The 18,972-nt window shown below is 43.1% G+C and overlaps 1 protein-coding gene across 1 annotated transcript in view; it reads left to right on the top strand.

The window, feature by feature from the left end:
* The first annotated feature begins 728 nt into the window (after window positions 1-728).
* dnah3 (dynein axonemal heavy chain 3) overlaps window positions 729-18,972 on the top strand; it is a 52,012-nt gene continuing 33,768 nt past the window's right edge. Inside the window, 28 exon segments of the mRNA XM_045221217.1 lie at window positions 729-773; window positions 943-1,150; window positions 1,306-1,351; window positions 1,458-1,626; window positions 1,874-2,066; window positions 2,355-2,550; window positions 3,128-3,253; window positions 5,508-5,703; window positions 6,289-6,468; window positions 7,206-7,342; window positions 7,493-7,598; window positions 7,731-7,909; window positions 8,149-8,333; window positions 8,641-8,764; window positions 9,113-9,208; window positions 9,210-9,268; window positions 9,521-9,664; window positions 10,248-10,459; window positions 10,750-10,841; window positions 11,447-11,561; window positions 12,238-12,354; window positions 12,625-12,684; window positions 12,686-12,805; window positions 17,030-17,166; window positions 17,604-17,805; window positions 17,890-17,982; window positions 18,093-18,203; window positions 18,826-18,940. Coding sequence (XP_045077152.1) covers window positions 729-773; window positions 943-1,150; window positions 1,306-1,351; window positions 1,458-1,626; window positions 1,874-2,066; window positions 2,355-2,550; window positions 3,128-3,253; window positions 5,508-5,703; window positions 6,289-6,468; window positions 7,206-7,342; window positions 7,493-7,598; window positions 7,731-7,909; window positions 8,149-8,333; window positions 8,641-8,764; window positions 9,113-9,208; window positions 9,210-9,268; window positions 9,521-9,664; window positions 10,248-10,459; window positions 10,750-10,841; window positions 11,447-11,561; window positions 12,238-12,354; window positions 12,625-12,684; window positions 12,686-12,805; window positions 17,030-17,166; window positions 17,604-17,805; window positions 17,890-17,982; window positions 18,093-18,203; window positions 18,826-18,940 — 3,763 coding nt within the window.

The following is an 18,972-nucleotide window of genomic DNA, read 5'->3' as shown; positions in this document are numbered from 1 at the left end:
TTTAGCTACAGAATAGTGTCATCAACATTGACTTTCCCATTATTACATTAGCTGGGTAGCTTGGTGAACTACAGTAGCTACTTCGCCTACAATTCATCATGACAATAGCTGTATGAATTTGAGCCAGATGTGGTCTTTCAAGCGGTGTGGCAGTGGCACTTTGTGAAAACTGTGTGAGACATGCAACAAGTAACTTAGTAACTGTTCATGACGAAGAAAAACACTTGAGAAATGTCACAAACGAAGCTTTGTGATACATTTTAGGAATGGCATTTGCTAACAAACGACATGGTGTCAGAATGGAAATACTGTCGCGAAAGCACCAGCGACAGGTAGGCTAATTATGACATAATGTAATTGAACGTTTCGGGTGTATTGGAATGTTTCAAATCATTATGTGTGGATACAATTTTATGGCACATTGGTATGCGCAGGTTTTGCAGTGGGTTCGTGCGTTTTAGACAAATATTTTAAAGGGTTTAGGCTTAAAACTAGTTATAACCGCTGTATAACCACTGCCTCTAGCTTGACGTTACTTATTTAATTGACAATTTCCTAAATTAAAATGGAACGCTTAAAAGAGGTAGGCTATGCTTTGTTTTGATAACTAAATTATGCATACCACATAAGTGTGTTTGTGAATGTAGTGGCCAGAGAGCATTGCACACCTGAGTGAGAGTTTCTATTTGAACTGCAGATGAAGGATGATTCTATATATAACATGAGTCATGCAAGAGGACTACCTGGTGTCCCACCTCAGCCCCAGGCCTCTAGTGAGGAACCTTCAGAGCTTTACCAAGTAAGACCTTTATGTAAAGAAGCCAGTCCCTAAAGTGCTATTGATAGGTGGAAAAGTATTAGTGTGTTCCTTTGTGTGCATACCTACTAGGACGATTCCATGTTATTCCTGCAAGTTAACTCCTTACTTTTAAATTGTTCCAGATAGTTCTCAGGCACAGCCATCACCCACCCATCCTCCAGAACACCTCTTGGACTCTGGCTGTCCCTTATAAGGAACAACGGCACCATCGCACCCCCAGTGAGTCTATTGGGAACAACTACAGCCCCCAGGCTCGTCACCTGAAGATCAGAAACCTACAGAGGAGACCTGGAACCGTCAAAGACTCGCTTGGGGATGCACCTGCACCTTGTATCCTTTTGAAATTTTCAAATGTGAATAAGTCTTATTCTGATTCATCCCATTGTTGCTACTTTGCTGACAACCTGACCGGTGCTGAATTGAGTGGCATCAAGGCAATAATAACCAAAACAAGATAGAACATTTGATCTTAATTCTCATTTTAGCATCTAGCCCAGCTGAGAAGAGGCATAAACTCACCCCCAGGGGAAGGTAAGATACCTATAAAATACATCAACATTAAGTGTTGACCACTGAAATCTGGACAAAGTGGTGACATGGAAGTGGTCTTTGTAATGCTTTGTCATCTCAATCCCAGGGATTCAGCTCCTGGCACCTCGAGCTCACCTGGACTTAAGCTCAGCGCCAGAGAGCCTCTGCCCCCCATCAGCCGACCCCTGACCCCCAAACAGCAGCTGGACATCATGCGGAGCCAAGAGGAACAGATGTGGCTTTTTGAGACAGAACCTACAGAAAGAGACCTGGAGGTAAGCGTCCAAATAGAATAGATAAGGAAATAGAATATAATATAGAATGAAATAGAATGTAATAGAATAGAGGATAATAAAATAGAGGGAATAGAATAGAGCAGGCAATAGAATTGAATTAGAATAGTATCGCCTCCAGTCCATTCAACCAATTTAGTCACTCAATTGTTCCATTGCTTTCATTCTTTTGGCAGCTTGTTATTTTAGGGTGTTTACTTGATGTGAAGTGTTCTGCTGATTTCTACAGAGGTACGTGTACTACATTAGTAACGGGGTCCACAGCACAATGCTGGCCCACCAGCCCCCCCAGCAGATGAAGAACATCATGAAGCTCCTTCCCCCTGGCATTCAGGACAGCAGCAGGGACATGGAGATACTGAAGGGGAATCTGCTAGACGAGGTCAACAAAGACTACGGCTTCAGTCTCCGGAAGAGCATAGGTGAGAAATACTACCAGTAGCAGGAGGATTTGTTACATGACTGCAATGTTTCTTACATGTACTACAATACTACTTTCATTTATTAATACACTACTTGTAATGAGTGTACTAATAATGTAGATAGTAATTTTAATTTTACTATCCAGCAACAACTTAAGATAATATAGCCTACACATATTTGCAAACATTCCTATCAAAGCAATGTGGTTGTCTATCAAATCGCCCTAAACCCACTGAAAGTTCCCTTGCCGCCATGTTTTCTGTGTCTCCCCTCTTGGACCCCACCAGTTGACTACATCCTGAGGGACCCATCGGAGAGACAGCGTCTGTTCATCTCCAGCATCCCCAGGCCCTTCCCCAGGAGGGTGATCCGAGGGCCCGTCCCCTGGGCCTGCAACTACAGCCAGGCCCACTCCTGGCAGAGCCAGCACCTCTTCACTCTCAACCCCATGATGTTCCACCTGCAGGACCTCTGGGTCAACAGGTAGCCTAGTAGCCTGAGCCAAGACTGGCTCTAAATGAGCGTGAACTGTAACCGTGTTCCATTTTGTGTCAGTGTTTGTAGTTCCAGTAAACTAGGCAATAAAATGGTATGCGTAGGTTTACATTCCCCTAAGTCACCGATCACATTTGGTAGTAGGTCTATGTGTGGCAGAATACACTGTTGCTCTGGCAACCAATCTCAAAATGGCATATGAACTGTTTACCAAAAAAACATAAGGAAGCAAAACCATGCTCAGTACCATAAAACAAGCTAAAACAATCGTTTAAATGCTCTAAGAGCTAATCTCCTCTCTGTGGGTCAGATGATAGAGTTTCAGATACAGTTACGTAATGGACTTTCCTGAGCCTATGCATGGTGCACTGTTGAACTCCTGTATTAACCTGCATTAGTTGATCAAACCAAGTGGATCACCATGAACCCTACTGTTACTAACCATATCTTAAATGTCTCAAATAAGAGTTGATCGGTGTACAAAATTAAAGTGGACACTAACAGTTCAGATGGTACAAGTTAACCCTTATGTCGCTCTTTCTTTCTTTCTCTCGCCTCCTTTCAGTTTCTCCTCCTTGAGGTTTGTGAGGATGGGGGACCTTTTCTCTGCCAACTTCCCCCTGCTGCCCACCGAATTTGAGGACCTGGTTCAGAGACAGTGCCAAATCACCAGGGACGACCTGGCTAATAGGTTAGTAGCCTAATGTCTTCAGTCAGTCAGACAGTCAATCAAACAATCAGTGAAACAGTCAGTCAGTCTGTCTGTCCAGTCAGACAGCCAGCCAGACAGACAGACAGGTAGACAGTCAGTCAAGTCAACCAGATAGACAGACAGTCAGAGCCTGTAAGACAGTCATTCAGCCAGGTAGACAGACAGGCAGGTTGACATACAGGTAGGCAGGTAGGCCAAGGTCTGCATGGCTAATCCCAGTGTTGTAGTGAAAGTCTCATGTTTCCTCCTTGTTCACTGTGTTAAACCCGTGTCATACCCCTGTCGTGTCTTTGTGGAGATTAGCTGACCGTCTTCTCACTTAAGGATTCCATTGCAACCTGCTGTGTTTAGAGCAAGGGACCTGTAAACGTGATTTGTGGCTGAAATATGAGCCATTGAAACTTCACAAAAATGTGTAGATTTTTTTCCTGAGTTTGTGCCTGCTTGGATACCATTGTTCTCTGATAGTTCAGTCTCCCTTGCCAACCACAGTAGAGCCAAAGGACATAATGTTCTGGTGTGGTTCTGTTGAAATGCCAAAACATTGCACCAGTTGCTAGGTTTTGTCCCTTTTCTGGAGGCGGAAACTACATGTCATACAATAACAGACATACAGGGGTATATGTGTCACAACAATAGTACACACATACAGGGGACTAGCAAGCAAGCACCTACTGTATCAGACCACTGTCGGTGGCAGAACGCTGGTGGCAACTCTCCTATCAACCACTGGTGTCAAAATGGCATCACACCGCTGCCAGCAAGCCTCTATTCAACCTCTGGGGGCATATACACTGAACAAAAATATAAACGCAACATGTAAAGTGTTGGTCCTGTGTTTCATAAGCTGAAATAAACGATCCCTGACATTTTCTATACGTACAAAAAGCACATTTCTCTAAAGTTTTGTGCACAACTTTGTTTACATCCCTGTTAGTGAGCATTTATCCTTTGCCAAGATAATCCATCCACCTGACAGGTGTGGCATATCAAGAAGCTGATTAAACAGCATGATCATTACATAGGTGCACCTTGTGCTGGGGACAGTAAAAGGCCACTCTAAAATGTGCAGTTTTGTCACACAACACAATGCCACAGATGTCTCAAGTTTTGAGGGAGAGTGCAATTGGCATGCTAAGTACAGGAATGTCCACCAGAGCTGTTGCCAGAGAATTTCATGTTCATTTCACTACCATAAACTGCCTCCAACGTCGTTTTAGAGAATTTGGCAGTACGTCCAACCGGCCTCACAACCGCAGACCACGTGTAACCACACCAGCCCAGGACCTGTCCAGGAACTGTCAGAAACCGTCTCAGGGAGTCTCATCTGCGTACTCATCGTCCTCACCAGAGTCTTGACCTGACTGCAGTTCGGCGTCGTAACCGACTTCAGTGGGCAGATGCTCACCTTCGAACGCCACTGGTACGCTGGAGAAGTGTGTTCATCACGGATTAATCCGGTTTCAACTGTACCGGGCAGATGGCAGACAGCGTGTATGGCGTCGAGTGGGCGAGTGGTTTGCTCATGTCAACGTTGTGAACAGAGTGCCCCATGGTGGCGGTGGGGTTATGGTATGGGCAGGCATAAACTACGGACAACGAACACAATTTAATTTTATTGAATGCACAGAGATACCATGATAAGATCTTGAGGCCCATTGACGTGCCAATCATCCGCCACCATCACCACCTCATGTTTCAGCATGATAATGCATTGCCCCATGTCGCAAGGATACACAATTCCTGGAAGCTGAAAATGTCCCAGTTCTTCCATGGCCTGCATACTCACCATACATGTAACCCATTGAGCATGTTTGGGATGCTCTGGATCGACGTGTTCCTGCCACTATCCAGCAACTTCGCACATCCATTGAAGAGGAATGGGACAACATTCCACAGGCCACAATCAACAGCCTGATCAACTCTTTACGAAGGACATATGTCGTGCGGCATGAGGCAAATGGTGGTCACACCAGATTCTGACTGGTTTTCTGATACACGCCCCTACCTTTTTGTTAAGGTATCTGTGACCAACAGATGCATCTGTATCCAGTCGTGAAATCCATAGATTAGGGCCTAATTAATTTATTTCCAATTGACTGAATTCCTTATATGAACTGTAACTCAGTAAAATCTTTGAAATTGTTACATATTGTGTTAATATTTTTGTTCGGTGTACATACAACAATCCCTCATTTGGACTGTATGATACCCCAGTGTCTGTGTTTTGCAGGTGGCTGCCGCGCTGTGTGTCCCTGTTTGTCACCTATAAGGACCTGTGGCTTCCCCTGGTGCCCCAGAGTGACCACGTGGCCCCAGTCAGTGCCCAGGAGTTCTTCTCCTGCGTGGCCGCCCTCATGTCCCTGCAGCTCCGCAGCCTGATCATCGCCTCGCTGCAGGACCTGCTCCAGTTCTTCACCCTGCACCAGGTCTGTCTAACCACTCAAATCTGTCAGGGTTCAACCACGGTTCAACCATCTATACCAGGGGTGTCAAACATATGGCCTGCGAGGCCATTCAATCCGTCCCGTTATCCCCAGAATTATAACGATCTCAATCGACATTCAAATGACTAAAACTGTGTCTAAATAATTACATTTTTTAAAACATTTTTAGTCATTTAGCAGACGCTCTTATCCAGAGCGACTTACAGTTAGTGAGTGCATACATTATATATTTTTTCATTTTTATTTTTTCATACTGGCCCCCCCCCCGTGGGAATCGAACCCACAACCCTGGCGTTGCAAACGCCATGCTCTACCAACATCCCCTGCAATAATAATGGACCTGTTCACTCTGTCCAGCTTGTGAAGAGTCATCAAAAGCTAGACAGTCAAAATGAGTTGGTCTATAGCTACACACATGGTTTACCCTAACTCGATTAGACCCGTTTGATCAGACAAGATCAGCCCTACACTTGATATACAAACACATACTGTGCCTATATATTTCAATGAGTTAATTATAAAGAAAAGCAATGTTATCTTTTCTGTTCTCTGTGATTTGTTGGACAGGACGGGAATGACTTTGGCGAAGTGTTTGACGAGATGCGCTTCGTGCAGCCCCAGGTGCTGCTGGTCAAGCTGAGGGTGGAGGAGCCGCGCATTGTCTTCCTGCCCAGCCTTCAGGAATGCTGGGAGCTCATCCATCGGGGCTTCATGGAGATCATCAAGAGCGCCCAGAACCTCCCACGGGTATAAAAAAAAATAACTCTCAGCCTCCCCTGTTCTTCCAGTTCTTAATTATTCATGTTCAGTTGTTTATTTAATCTGTTCAATCTATTTCTGAAATTAAACCATTTCCATTATTAACAGTCAAAAACGTGATTTTCCTGTTTTTTAAATGATATTTCCAACCTATGAGGTTGAAATAACACTCTGAAATTGTGAAAATTATGATAATGCCCTTTTAGTGTAAGAGATTTTGAAAAAAATCCTGGAATTTCAGTTTGGATGGGATGGAGTTTTTGGCCCACATCATAACATCACAATCTGATCAGATTATTCTGACAAATGACCAGTCATCTTTTATTTGCATATGTATCCTCATACTTTGAAGGGGTAAGAGGGGTAGGCTCGAGAGTCTAGATGATCCTATCCACCAGTCAGGGCTGTGTATGTAAATATATTTACATTTGTGTCAACACACCCACACAATCAGACTGATCATTTCAATGGCAAAAGGAGGCTCAGGGAAATAAATGATTAAACAAATATTTGGAGTTATTTTCATGGAAAAAACACAGAGTGATTTATTAAACATACAGTGATGATTTAAAAAATGTAATAAAAAAGACTGCATGGGGGCTTTAAAACTGTTTTCTCACATTTGTACATATTGAATGTGACCTCTGTCTACAGAAATGTTCTGGTGCTCAGCATGGAAAGGATTATATCTGTGATTGACAGTTTGTCTGGTCTTCTCTGTACAGGTGGAGTGTAACCTTTTCCCAGAAATCCAAGGACAGGGCCTTTATCTGCACTCCGTCAGACCTGATGAGCTGCTGGTCACAGACCTGATCAACAGAGCCAAGAACATCTTCCAGAAGAACACTGTGGGACCAAAGAAGTATGGGGACATACCTAAACGTATACTACCTAAAATAGAGTCAACAATCTGACATTCTTCTTTCTGCCAATACTTTTATGTGAACCTGTTTGGTGGATGAAGGCTCTTTTAAGAAAATTACTCATTGCAATATTACAATTTGATCTCCAGGTACCTGAACGTGTATAAGAAGTACAGCAACCTACTAGACAACACTGCAAAGCAGGATATAGTAGCGTTCCTCAAAGAAAAACACTCCCTGCAAGGTTTTACTAAGGTAGATTTGCCTCTCTGCTTTCCTTCCTTCAAACACCTCTAGTAGACCTATACTGTAAAAAAAATTCAACCATTTAACATGGCACATTTGGAGATCGAATGATAACGGCTACTTCTACCTACCCCTTCTCAGAAAATCGAGGGTGTTCAGCAGTTGTGGAAGGAGATTGCCTCCCTGCACATCACGGTGCCCCTGTCCATGTTTTGCCTGGACGTTTTGAGCCTGAACAAGGACCTGTGTGACCGCGCTGAGAAGCTGAAGGACAGGCTCATCGTCTTCGAGGTGGACGAGAACCGAGAGCTCAACAAGAGGTGAGAGAGGGAAGAACTCCTTTGGTTTTAGATAGAACTACACTACCCATAAGGCCAAACTTCACGCAAAAATGACTGGATGGTAATTCCACTCATTCACAGTTGACTCAATTATGTAATACTCCTACTATTGTGTACTAATGTTACTACTAACTTTGAAGTGTTTGACTTACAGCAAAGAGCGAAATCTCCGTTACTGTTGGAAGAAAATAATTGGAAATCCGATTTCCTTTTCCTAGCATCTGTCACCGCTATGACGAGATCGCTGCGACTATCACAGGGGCCCCAGGCAACACAGAGGAGCTGGTGGCCCTTAACCAGTACCTAAAGCACACCAGCGAGGTGACCGTCCACAAGCTGAAAGAGGAGATCAACGAGGCCGCCAACCGCCTCAGCTTCCTCCTGGACTACGCCACCCTGTCTCGTGCGTACTGGAGGATCTCCGCCAATAGTTGTTTACAGTTGGGGATTTGGGCATAGAATTGAGATGCATAGAGTAGATATGTCGTTTGGTCATGTAGAGTAGTCGTTCTAGGAATCACATTTCTGAAATGGTATTTAAATGGGAAAATCTTATGGATCTCAAAGGTGTTATCCAGAAGATTTCAATTGAATTGAATTGAAATCTTATGGATAATGCCTTTTAAGTGTTATTGCTTATTGTGGTGGAGGTTTTGCATGTTTAATTCTATACCTACCATGATATCTCTGTGCTCTCTCTCTCTCTCCAGACGATGATGTGAAGTTGAACAGCAGTGTGTTCCACTGGCCAGAGCAGATCCAGGCTGTGTTTGAGATCAGTAAGAGCCGTCTGGCCACCAGGAGAGAACATGCAGAGGACCACCTCCTCAAGAGGTAGCTACACACCAGTACACAATGACAGTCCTAACCCTAATAAGGCTAATCCTCATCCCGAACCATCATGTCAACTTTACAACCGGGACCTCCAAAACTTGCATGGAGACATCTTCTTTTCTCTTCTCTTTTCTTTCACTTCTTTCTCTCTCCCATCTCTCTCCTCTTCTCTATCGCTCTCTCTCTCTCTCTCGCTCTCCCTGCCCTCTTTCTCTTCACACTCTTCAAACTTCACCGTAATGGCCTAATCCTCTTCGTAAAATACACACTAAGCCAAAACAGAAATACTAGACCAAAACCATAAACGTCTTATAGTCTCATACTGAGTCTCCTGTCTCTCCTCGTCAGGATAGCAGAGTTTGACCAGATGTTGCAGTGTGTGAGGAAGGAGGTGGAGGCCTTCAAGAAGAAAGAGCTGATGAGTCTGGAGGAGATGAAAACAACGTGAGAAGCTCAACGAGCTCACCTCCCGTCTGGATGCCGCCGTCACCGAACTGGACGTGAGTGAAAGGAGAATCAGACAGTGGTTCAAACTGAATTCTTTTTTTTCTGTTTATGAATTGTTTCACTTCACTGATTCAGTTGGGACCTGCCTTCACTGGAAACTGCTTGTGTTGAGGGAGCATTATGCGAAACGAATATGTCAGCGATCGGATCACCTTCTGGGTTTTGTTGCTTTGTTGCTGCTTTTGCTACTGAATGACCTGAATGACTTTCATATGGTATTGGTTTGTCACCTTCTCCTGTCACCTCCAGGACATCAACAAGAGGAGTCTCTGCTGGAGAAGGAGCAGAGCCAGTTCCCCATGCTGCAGACGCTGATGGGCAACAAGCAACCCTATGACCAGCTGTGGACCAACGCCCTCAACTTCCAGAACAAATCAGAGATCTGGATGAACAGTACAGAACTACACACAGGCCATGTTGTAAAAAATACAAAACAAAATCTGTCCCTCTAAAGATGTATCATGAGTTTTATGATAAATGTCAACTGATATTACAACATTACAGTTCCACGTATAAGATTTTTGATAGAAAGAGCTGCCGTAATAACTACACTACCAGTCAAAAGTTTGGACGCACCTACTCATTCCAGGGTCTTTCTTTATTTTTACTATTTTCTACATTGTAGAATAATAGTGAAGACATCAAAACTGGTTGAGAGAATGCCAAGAGTGTGCAAAGCTGTCATCAAGGCAAAGGGTGGCTATTTGAAGAATCTCAAATATAAAATATATTTTGATTTGTTTAACACGTTTTTGGTTACTACATGATTCCATATGTGTTATTTCATAGTTTTGATGTCTTCACTATTATTCTACAATGTAGAAAATAGTAGAAAATAAAGAAAAACCCTTGAATGATTAGGTGTGTCCAAACTTTTGACTGGTACTGTATATATTTTGTTTCTACACATTGCGGTCCGAAACGATTGTTTGCTTACTTGTTTGTGTACTTTCTCACCTTGCGCCTCACTCCCCAGGTCCTTTCCTCCACCTGAATGCTGAGAAGATCTCAGAAGAGCTGGTCACTATGTGGAGGACCGTGTACAAGCTGACCAAGTCCTTCTCCGACCTGCCAGGGCCGCGCCGCGTGGCCGACAGCTTCAAGATCAAGATCGACAAGTTCAAGCAGCACCTTCCCATCCTCACCACCATCTGTAATCCAGGCATCAAGGACCGTCACTGGGAAACGGTCAGTACCATAACCCTGCCTCTCTGGAGCTCTGAAGCAGAGCACCAACACTCAACCAGGAGACAGAATATCATGTGTTTTTAACGATTGATGTACGATAACACATTACAAAACGGTGTCAGCTTGATCTAAAATTGGAGTAAGTCTGAAAACGGATCATAAAATACGTTAAAATATGTTATTATCATAAACATAGTCAGTAGCCACAGTACAACCCTTATCAGTACCAGACAGAGTCCTGCATACCTGTGATCTATGAAGGTGAATAATTGATGCTTCTCTGTGTCCAGATCAGCACCATCGTGGGCTTCGATGTCAAGCCAGATGTGGACACCTCACTGTTTAACATGGTAGAGCTGGGCCTGTCCAAGTTCTCCGACAAGTAAGAACCCCTCATTCCTACACTACACTCTACCTTAGCATTGCGATAGATAGGAGGGGCTTCTAAGGCACTGAAATCCGAACAATTGTTGGTGAGAAACAGGGACTGTATTGGTGGTTTATTACCAGAATGAGATTCAATGTGTTATACTGTTATATTTCTTTTGATATTTGATCTTTGATCTTTGAATAGAGAGTGTGATATTGAGTGATGATTAGGGCCGGGGCGATACCAGTATCGCTATACTCGTTAATACCGTGGCAAGGAAACAAAACACGAAGCAGATTTTACTTCTTTAGGAAACCAGCCCTATTGTTGGAAACAAACATCATTATGTTGTCATCCAGAGTCACATTCATTTATTTTCCAAGCTATAGCACACAATATTTGACATACATCAGGTTTATAAAGGACCAAAGAGTTTGGTCTGCTTCATGTTTTCATTTTTGCCATGGAAAGAATATTGCGATACTGGTATTGTCCCAGCCCTAGTGATATTACAGTTTTGAGTGGATTTCTGCTCTTTTCCATAAATGTGTTATGTTGTGATTTACTGTACAATGTGAAGATGTATCTAGCATGACTTTTCCTCCCTCAACTCTCAGGCTTGAGGAGATAGGGGCGTCGGCCAGTAAGGAGTACTCTCTGGAGAAGGCCATGGAGAAAATGAAGACCGAATGGGCTGAGCTCCACTTTGCCTTCACTGCCTACAGAGACACGGTAAGCAGCAGCAGACACGCAAATGCACACACACACACACACACACAGTATTAACTAATTACAGAATTTGTCGTCTGGACTTTTAAATTATTAAAAAGTAACCAAGTATGCCAATAATAGATACTATTACATCCTAGACAGGATCAACTTACTAAAAGGCCCAATACAGCCATTTTTCTCTCAATATCAAATCATTTCTGGGTAAAAATTATGTACCTTATTGTGATTGTTTTCAAATAGCTTCTTAGCAAGAGCAATTTCTCAAGCAAGAACTTTGCTAGGACTGTCTGGGAGTGGTGTGAGTGGGAGGGGTAAACTGAAAATGAGCTGTTATTGGCAGAGAGTTTTGGAACTCTCTTATTGGTCTATTAACTAATTTACCACCTGGTGATGTCATCAGGTAGGCCAAAACTCCCACCAAAACAAACAGCTCTTACACTAAATGGCCATTATCATCATGTTCACAATTGTACAGTATTATTCCAACCTCATAGTGTGGAAATATATATAAAACTAATTTTTACTGCACTGGGCCTTTAATAGGCCACACTGGCTCAGTTTGATGTGTGCTGAATTATGTTGTGTGTGGATAGAAGCCATCTCTTATTCCGCATGTGTGTGTGTGTGTGTGTGCGTGTGTGTGTGTATGTGTGTGTGTGTGTGTGTGCGTGTGTAGGGTACGAGCATTGTATCTGCAGTGGACGACATCCAAGTGCTCCTAGACGACCACGTCATCAAGACCCAGACCATGCGAGGGTCACCCTTCATCAAGCCCATAGAGGCTGACTGTAAGGTAGGATCATCACACTGCACATATAATCTCTGGTCCACTGGATTGGGTGACATCCCAGTTGAGATCATTCATGGCCATGTAAATTGATATGAGCCAATGTTCTCCTGTGCTCCTGTAATGTACGTTCGTATTGTACATTCTAAGGGTTTTTAAATCTTTCTGTGTTTCTCACTCCCTCTTTCTTCTCAGTTTCTCTTATACCTCTCTCACTTTCTTTATCCTTTTCACTTAAATCTCAAATCTCTATTTTCCCTTCTCCCGTATTCTCAGCAATGGGAGGAAAAGTTGCTGATGATGCAGGACATCTTGGACTCCATGTTGAAGTGTCAGGGCTACCTGGCTCTATCTGGAGCCCATCTTCAGCTCTGAGGACATCATCGCCCAGATGCCTGAGGAGGGACGCAAGTTTGCCATCGTGGACCGATACTGGAAAGATATCATTGCTGAGGCGGTGAGACATACATACCCACAAAATGACTGTGTGTGTGTGTGCGTGTGTGTGTGCGTGTGTGTGTGTGTGTGTGCGTGCGTGTACAGTACCAGTGAAAGGTTTGGACACACCTACTCATTCCATGGTTTTTCTTTATTTTTAGTATTTTCTACATTGTAGAATAATAGGGAAGACATCAAAACTATGAAATAACACATATGGAATCATATAGTAAGCAAAAAAGTGTTAAACAAATCAGAATATATTTTATATTTGAGATTCTTCAAAGTAGCCACCCTTTGCCTTGATGACAGCTTTGCACACTCTTGGAATTCTCTCAACCAGATTCATGAGGTAGTCACCTGGAATGCATTTCAATTAACAGGTGTGCCTTGTTAAAAGTTAATTTGTGGAATTTCTTTCCTTCTTAATGCGTTTGAGTTATGTTGTGACAAGGTAGGGGTGGTATACAGAAGATAGCCCTATTTGGTAAAATATCAAGTCCATATTATGGCAAGAACAGCTCAAATAAGCAAAGAGAAACGACATTCCAACATTACTTTAAGACAGGGGTGTCAAACTCATTTTAGCTCAGGGGCCACATGGAGGAAAATCTATTCCCAAGTGGGCCGGACCGGAAAAATCATGGTATATATAACTTAAAAACAACAACTTCAGATTGTTTTCTTTGTTTTAATACGATCAACATACAACATAAAGCTGGAGCCTGAGGACAGTGTGTCCAAAATAGTACAAGCACAACATCACTATTAATCATAAAACACGTCAAGTTTATTTGAAAATTCTAAAGAAAAAGAACACACAAACACACAATGCCTCAGTGAGTAACAGAACTGTTTCACAGATCACAGAACTATATCAGGGTGTCATTTCTCAGGCAGAAATGTAGATAAAAATAATGAAATCCTGTTCCCCCAAACAAGTGCAAGAACCACAGAGTCAAGAATAGGTTAAATATACAAATAAAATAAAAACAATTAAAAACAATAGCACATCAACATAAAAACATATAAACATAAAGCTGGAGCCTGAGGACAGTGTCCAAAAAGCACAACATCACTATTAATCATAAACACACCTCAAGTTATTTGAAAGTTCTGAGGACAAAGAACACACAAACACACAATGCCTCAGTGATTCACAGAAGTATACTCACAGATCACAGAACTATATCAGATGTGTCATTTCTCAGGCAGAAATGTAGATAAAAATAATGAAATCCTGTTCCCCAAACAAGTGCAAGAACCACAGAGTCAAGAATAGGTTAAATATACAAATAAAATACAATCAATTAAAAACAATAGCACATCAACATAAAAACATATAAACACAAATCTGAAAGCGTTGCTCAAACTCCGTAACAGTCCAGTTATTTTATCTTTGAACCGCTTCATGTCTGCCACATGTTGGGTCGCGCACACATTTTCAGACAGGGAAGTGAGCTGCATCACCACCGGCAAGTTGCGTCTCCCACAATGACAGCTTCAACTTGAAAGAACGTATGCTGTCATAATGCTGCGTGACAACTTTGTTGCGCCCTTGCAGCTGTTTGTTCAAGTTATTCAGGTGCTCTGTAACATCCACCATAAATGCAAGGTCCGGCATCCATTCTGCTAAATGAAATTCCTAACACTGGTTTGCCCTTTTCTTCCATGAACTGTTCAATTTCTTCTCGTAAATCAAAGAAACGCCTCAGCACAGCACCTCGGCTTAACCATCTTACCTCAGTGTGGTATGGCAGGCCATAGATGTGGTCTTTCTCTCTGAGAAGGCTGTCAAACTGACGGTGATTCAGGCTTCTGGATCGGATGAAATTAACAGTTTGGATGACCACCTTCATGACGTTATCCATCTTTAATGACTTGCAACACAAAGCCTCCTGGTGCAAATACAGTGAAAAGTCAAAAAATCACGTCCTCCATTTGCAGATTGCACTTTCTCTCTGAACTTTGTCACAACGCCTGCTTTTTCCCGATCATTGAGGCGCACCATCTGTAGCCAGGCTGACAGCGCGGGACCAGTCCACTCCGACCCTGTCCAGCGCGCCAGCCCGGCGCGTCTTGGTAAAAAATATCAGCTGCTGTCGTTGTATCTGTCATCGGCACCAACTCCACAAACTCCTCGGTGACGGTCAATGTGTCATCAACTCGCGGATGAAAAAAATGGCCAGTTGTGCAACATCTGTAATGTCCGTGCTTTCATCAATTGCAGCAAAACGCAATAAATGACTTTACTTTTTGCTTCAACTGGCTGTCCAAATCCACTGAAAGATCGGAAATCCTGTCTGCAACTGTGTTTCTTGTCAGGCTGATATTTGCAAAAGCCTGCCGCTTTTCATACACAATCTCCGCTGCCTTCATCATGCATGTTTTTACAAATTCACCCTCCTAAATGGTTTTGAAGCCACTCACGATTTCATTAGCAATGAGGTAGCTAGCTTTCACTGCAGCGTCACTGATGTCTCGGCTGGAGTAAACACAGACTGCTGTTTCTTCAGACCCGCCAACAGCTCATTCACCTTCTCTCATCTCGCTGTCCTTGAAAGTTGTCATATTTGTCGGCATGAAGACTCACATAGTGGCGGCCAAAGGTTATATTCTTTCAGCACTGCAACATGCTCTGAACACACCAAACATACAGCTTTCCCATTCAATTCCGTGATTAAATAGGATGACCATTTTTCTTGGAACACTCTGCACTTCGTCCACTTTTCTCTTTTTGACAGAGACATATTGAGGCAATGAGGGTGCCAAAGCACATAATGTTAAATGTGGAAGCCGTAATAAATATCGCTGGGCAAAACAAAGTAGCTCATTGGCTGCCGTGCTTGACCTACTTGCTCTGCCCCGTATAAACAGTTTGCTTGCTTAACACAATTGCTATTGCGCCATCCAGTGGACGCAATTGGAACAGCAGTTTATTTTATTGAAAAATTGCAGTGCATTTTTATACTTAAAAAAAAAAAAATTCTTCCAAAATCATCTAAGTGGGCGGATTAAACCCGTTTGCGGGGCCTGATCGGCCCGGGCGCAATCGTTGACTTCCTGCTTTAAGACATGAAGATCAGTGAATCCGGAAAATTTCAAGAACTTTTAAAGTTTCTTCAAGTGCAGTCGCAAAAACCATCAAGCGCTATGATGAAACTGGCTCTCATGAGGACCGCCACAGGAATGGAAGACCCAGAGTTACCTCTGCTGCAGAGGATAAGTTCATTAGAGTTACCAGCCTCAGAAATTGCAGCCCAAATAAATGCTCCACAGAGTTCAAGTAACAGACACATCTCAACATCAACTGTTCAGAGGAGACTGCGTGAATCAGGCCTTCATGGTCGAATTGCTGCAAAGAAACCACTACTAAAGGACACCAATAAGAAGAAGAGACTTGCTTGGGCCAAGAAACAAGAGCAATGGACATTAGACCGGTGGAAATCAGTCCTTTGGTGTGATGAGTCCAGATTTGAGATTTTTGGTTCCAATAGCCGTGTCTTTGTGAGATGCAGAGTAGGTGAACGGATTATCTCCGCATGTGTGGTTCCCACCGTGAAGCATGGAGGAGGAGGTGTGATGTGTGGGGGTGCTTTGCTGGTGACACTGTCTGTGATGTATTTAGAATTCAAGGCACACTTAACCAGCATGGCTACCACAGCATTCTGCAGCGATACGCCATCCCATCTGGTTTGCACTTAGTGGGACTATCATTTGTTTTTCAACAGGACAATGACCCAACACACCTCCAGGCTGTGTAAGGGCTATTTGACCAAGAAGGAGAGTGATGGAGTGCTGCATCAGATGACCTGGCCTCAACAATCACCCGACCTCAACCAAATTGAGATGGTTTGGGATAAGTTGGACCGCAGAGTGAAGGAAAAGCAGCCAACAAGTGCTCAGCATATGTGGGAACTCCTTCATGACTGTTGGAAAAGCATTCCAGGTGAAGCTGGTTGAGAGAATGCCAAGAGTGTGCAAAGCTGTCATCAAGGCAAGAATCTAAAGAAAACAAATATATTTTGATTTGTTTAACACTTTTTACTACATGATTCCATATGTGTTATTTCATAGTTTTGATGTCTTCACTATTATTCTACAATGTAGAAAATAGTAAAAATAAAGAAAAACCCTTGAATGAGTAGGTGTGTCCAAACTTTTGACTGGTACTGTATGTGTGCATATATGTGTGTGTGGGGATTTCCTTATCTTGACCAATACCCTGTATGTGTGTTTTCAGATGAAGGACACGCGTGTGCTGGTGGCCACAGACCAGGCCAATATGCTGGGCCGTCTCGAGGAGGCCAATGTATTTCTGGAGGACATCCAGAGAGGCCTCAACACCTACCTGGAGAAAAAGAGACTCTACTTCCCCAGGTAACTCTAACAACCATTAACATTCTCTCCGAAATTGCCTGTCACTTTGACATAGTCTTAATTATAAGTACCACTGTAGTTAAAATTAAGAGATTAAGATATAAGTACCACTGTATGTTAATGCTCACATGAAATTTGTGCATTTGAGCATTTGCGTCAATCATGTATTCATGTCAATGGGAGACTTGTGAGTTAAGATTGTGTAGCCCATTTAGCCCTTGAAGATTCAGGCCCTTGGAGAACTGTCAGTGCAACTGATTTAGTGTTTAACTGATCAATCTCAATTCAATTCCATCACAATGAATGGCTTATGCTCAATCCAAAATGCAATGAGTCTGAGGATGTGTCTGGAAAAGCACCCTATTCCCTTTTATAGTGCACTACATAGGGAATAGGCTGCCATCTCGGACTCACCTCTGACTGAATGTGATCCACAGGTTCTTCTTCCTGTCCAACGATGAGTTGCTGGAGATCCTGTCAGAGACAAAGGACCCGAGGCGCGTCCAGCCCCACCTGAAGAAGTGCTTCGAGGGCATCGCCAAGCTGGAGTTCACCGAGGACATGGAGATCACTGGCATGATCAGCTCTGAGAAGGAGTTAGTGCCGTTTAGCACCAAGCTCTACCCTGCCAAAGCTAAGGTACTATTGTAGGACACACACACACGCAGGCACACACACACACCCACACACTCTGATGGGATTGTGTGGTGTGGTCCCATGCAGGGTATGGTGGAGAAGTGGCTACAGCAGATGGAGAGCATGATGATGACCAGCGTTAGAGATGTCATCCACAAAGGAGTGGACCAGTATGTCGAGGTACATTAAAGACATAAATAAAAAAAATGAAATATGACATTTTTGGACAATTACACTTCAAATGTACTTTTTTTTAGTATTTTTGTTTTTTACTCATGATTATTTTGCAGGTCCCCAGGAAAAAGTGGGTGTTGCAGTGGCCTGGTCAGGTTGTCATCTGTGCCTCGTCCATTTTCTGGACCAGTGAGGTCTCTGAGGCCATCAAGACCAATACCCTGCACGTGAGTCACATAATACATAGTATTACCGAAGACAGTACAGTATGAATATAGGCAGAAACTGCTTCTCCAATAGAAATCCCCGATCACTCTTGTAGGCGATGTCATGGCGACGTTGGATAGCTAAGCTCATGCGCAGAAACACGTCATTGGGTGTAACCGTCGTCTCGTTTTGAACTCTGCATGTGCAGGCCGTCAAATCAAAGGCACGCCTTCGATATAAAGTTGTTTTTGACTAAAATAAAAACGTGTCAGTTTGTCACTTTCACCAGGTTGGAGTAATAACATGTTCAACTGCTTAAGACATTGGCTGTAATCTAGGTTGTGCCTTTAGATATCGAGAAAATGAACAACTAAGTAAGAATGTTTCACTTCTCTCATTGACTTCTCTAACCACAAACCCTTGGTCTGCTTCGCAATCGTTCCTCGAAGTCTCGCGATGTTGCGCCTCTGGGTTTAGAAACTCTGTGGTATTACTCTACATCCTTATTCACCTAATGTAGCCCCGCCCACTTGACCCAGTTCCTGATGAAACACTGTTGTCTTTCAACTTCCCTCTAATTAATTAATACATTATATTGTCACCATCTGTTGTAATTGAATGTATATGTTGATCTATTCTAAGGCCTATGTGGATAAGAGCAATGCCCAAATAGCTGACATTGTGGAGCTGGTGCGTGGGAAGCTGAATGGAGGGGCCAGAATGACCTTAGGATCTCTCACTGTCATTGATGTCCACGGTATGTCCCACTTTTTCCTTTATATTAGTTAT

This window comes from Coregonus clupeaformis, chromosome 1 (assembly GCF_020615455.1).
Source record: "Coregonus clupeaformis isolate EN_2021a chromosome 1, ASM2061545v1, whole genome shotgun sequence".
In the NCBI taxonomy this organism is placed as follows: Eukaryota; Metazoa; Chordata; class Actinopteri; order Salmoniformes; family Salmonidae; genus Coregonus; species Coregonus clupeaformis.
The sequence above is the reverse complement of the archived record's forward strand: the minus strand, read 5'-3'. Positions and strand labels throughout refer to the sequence as shown.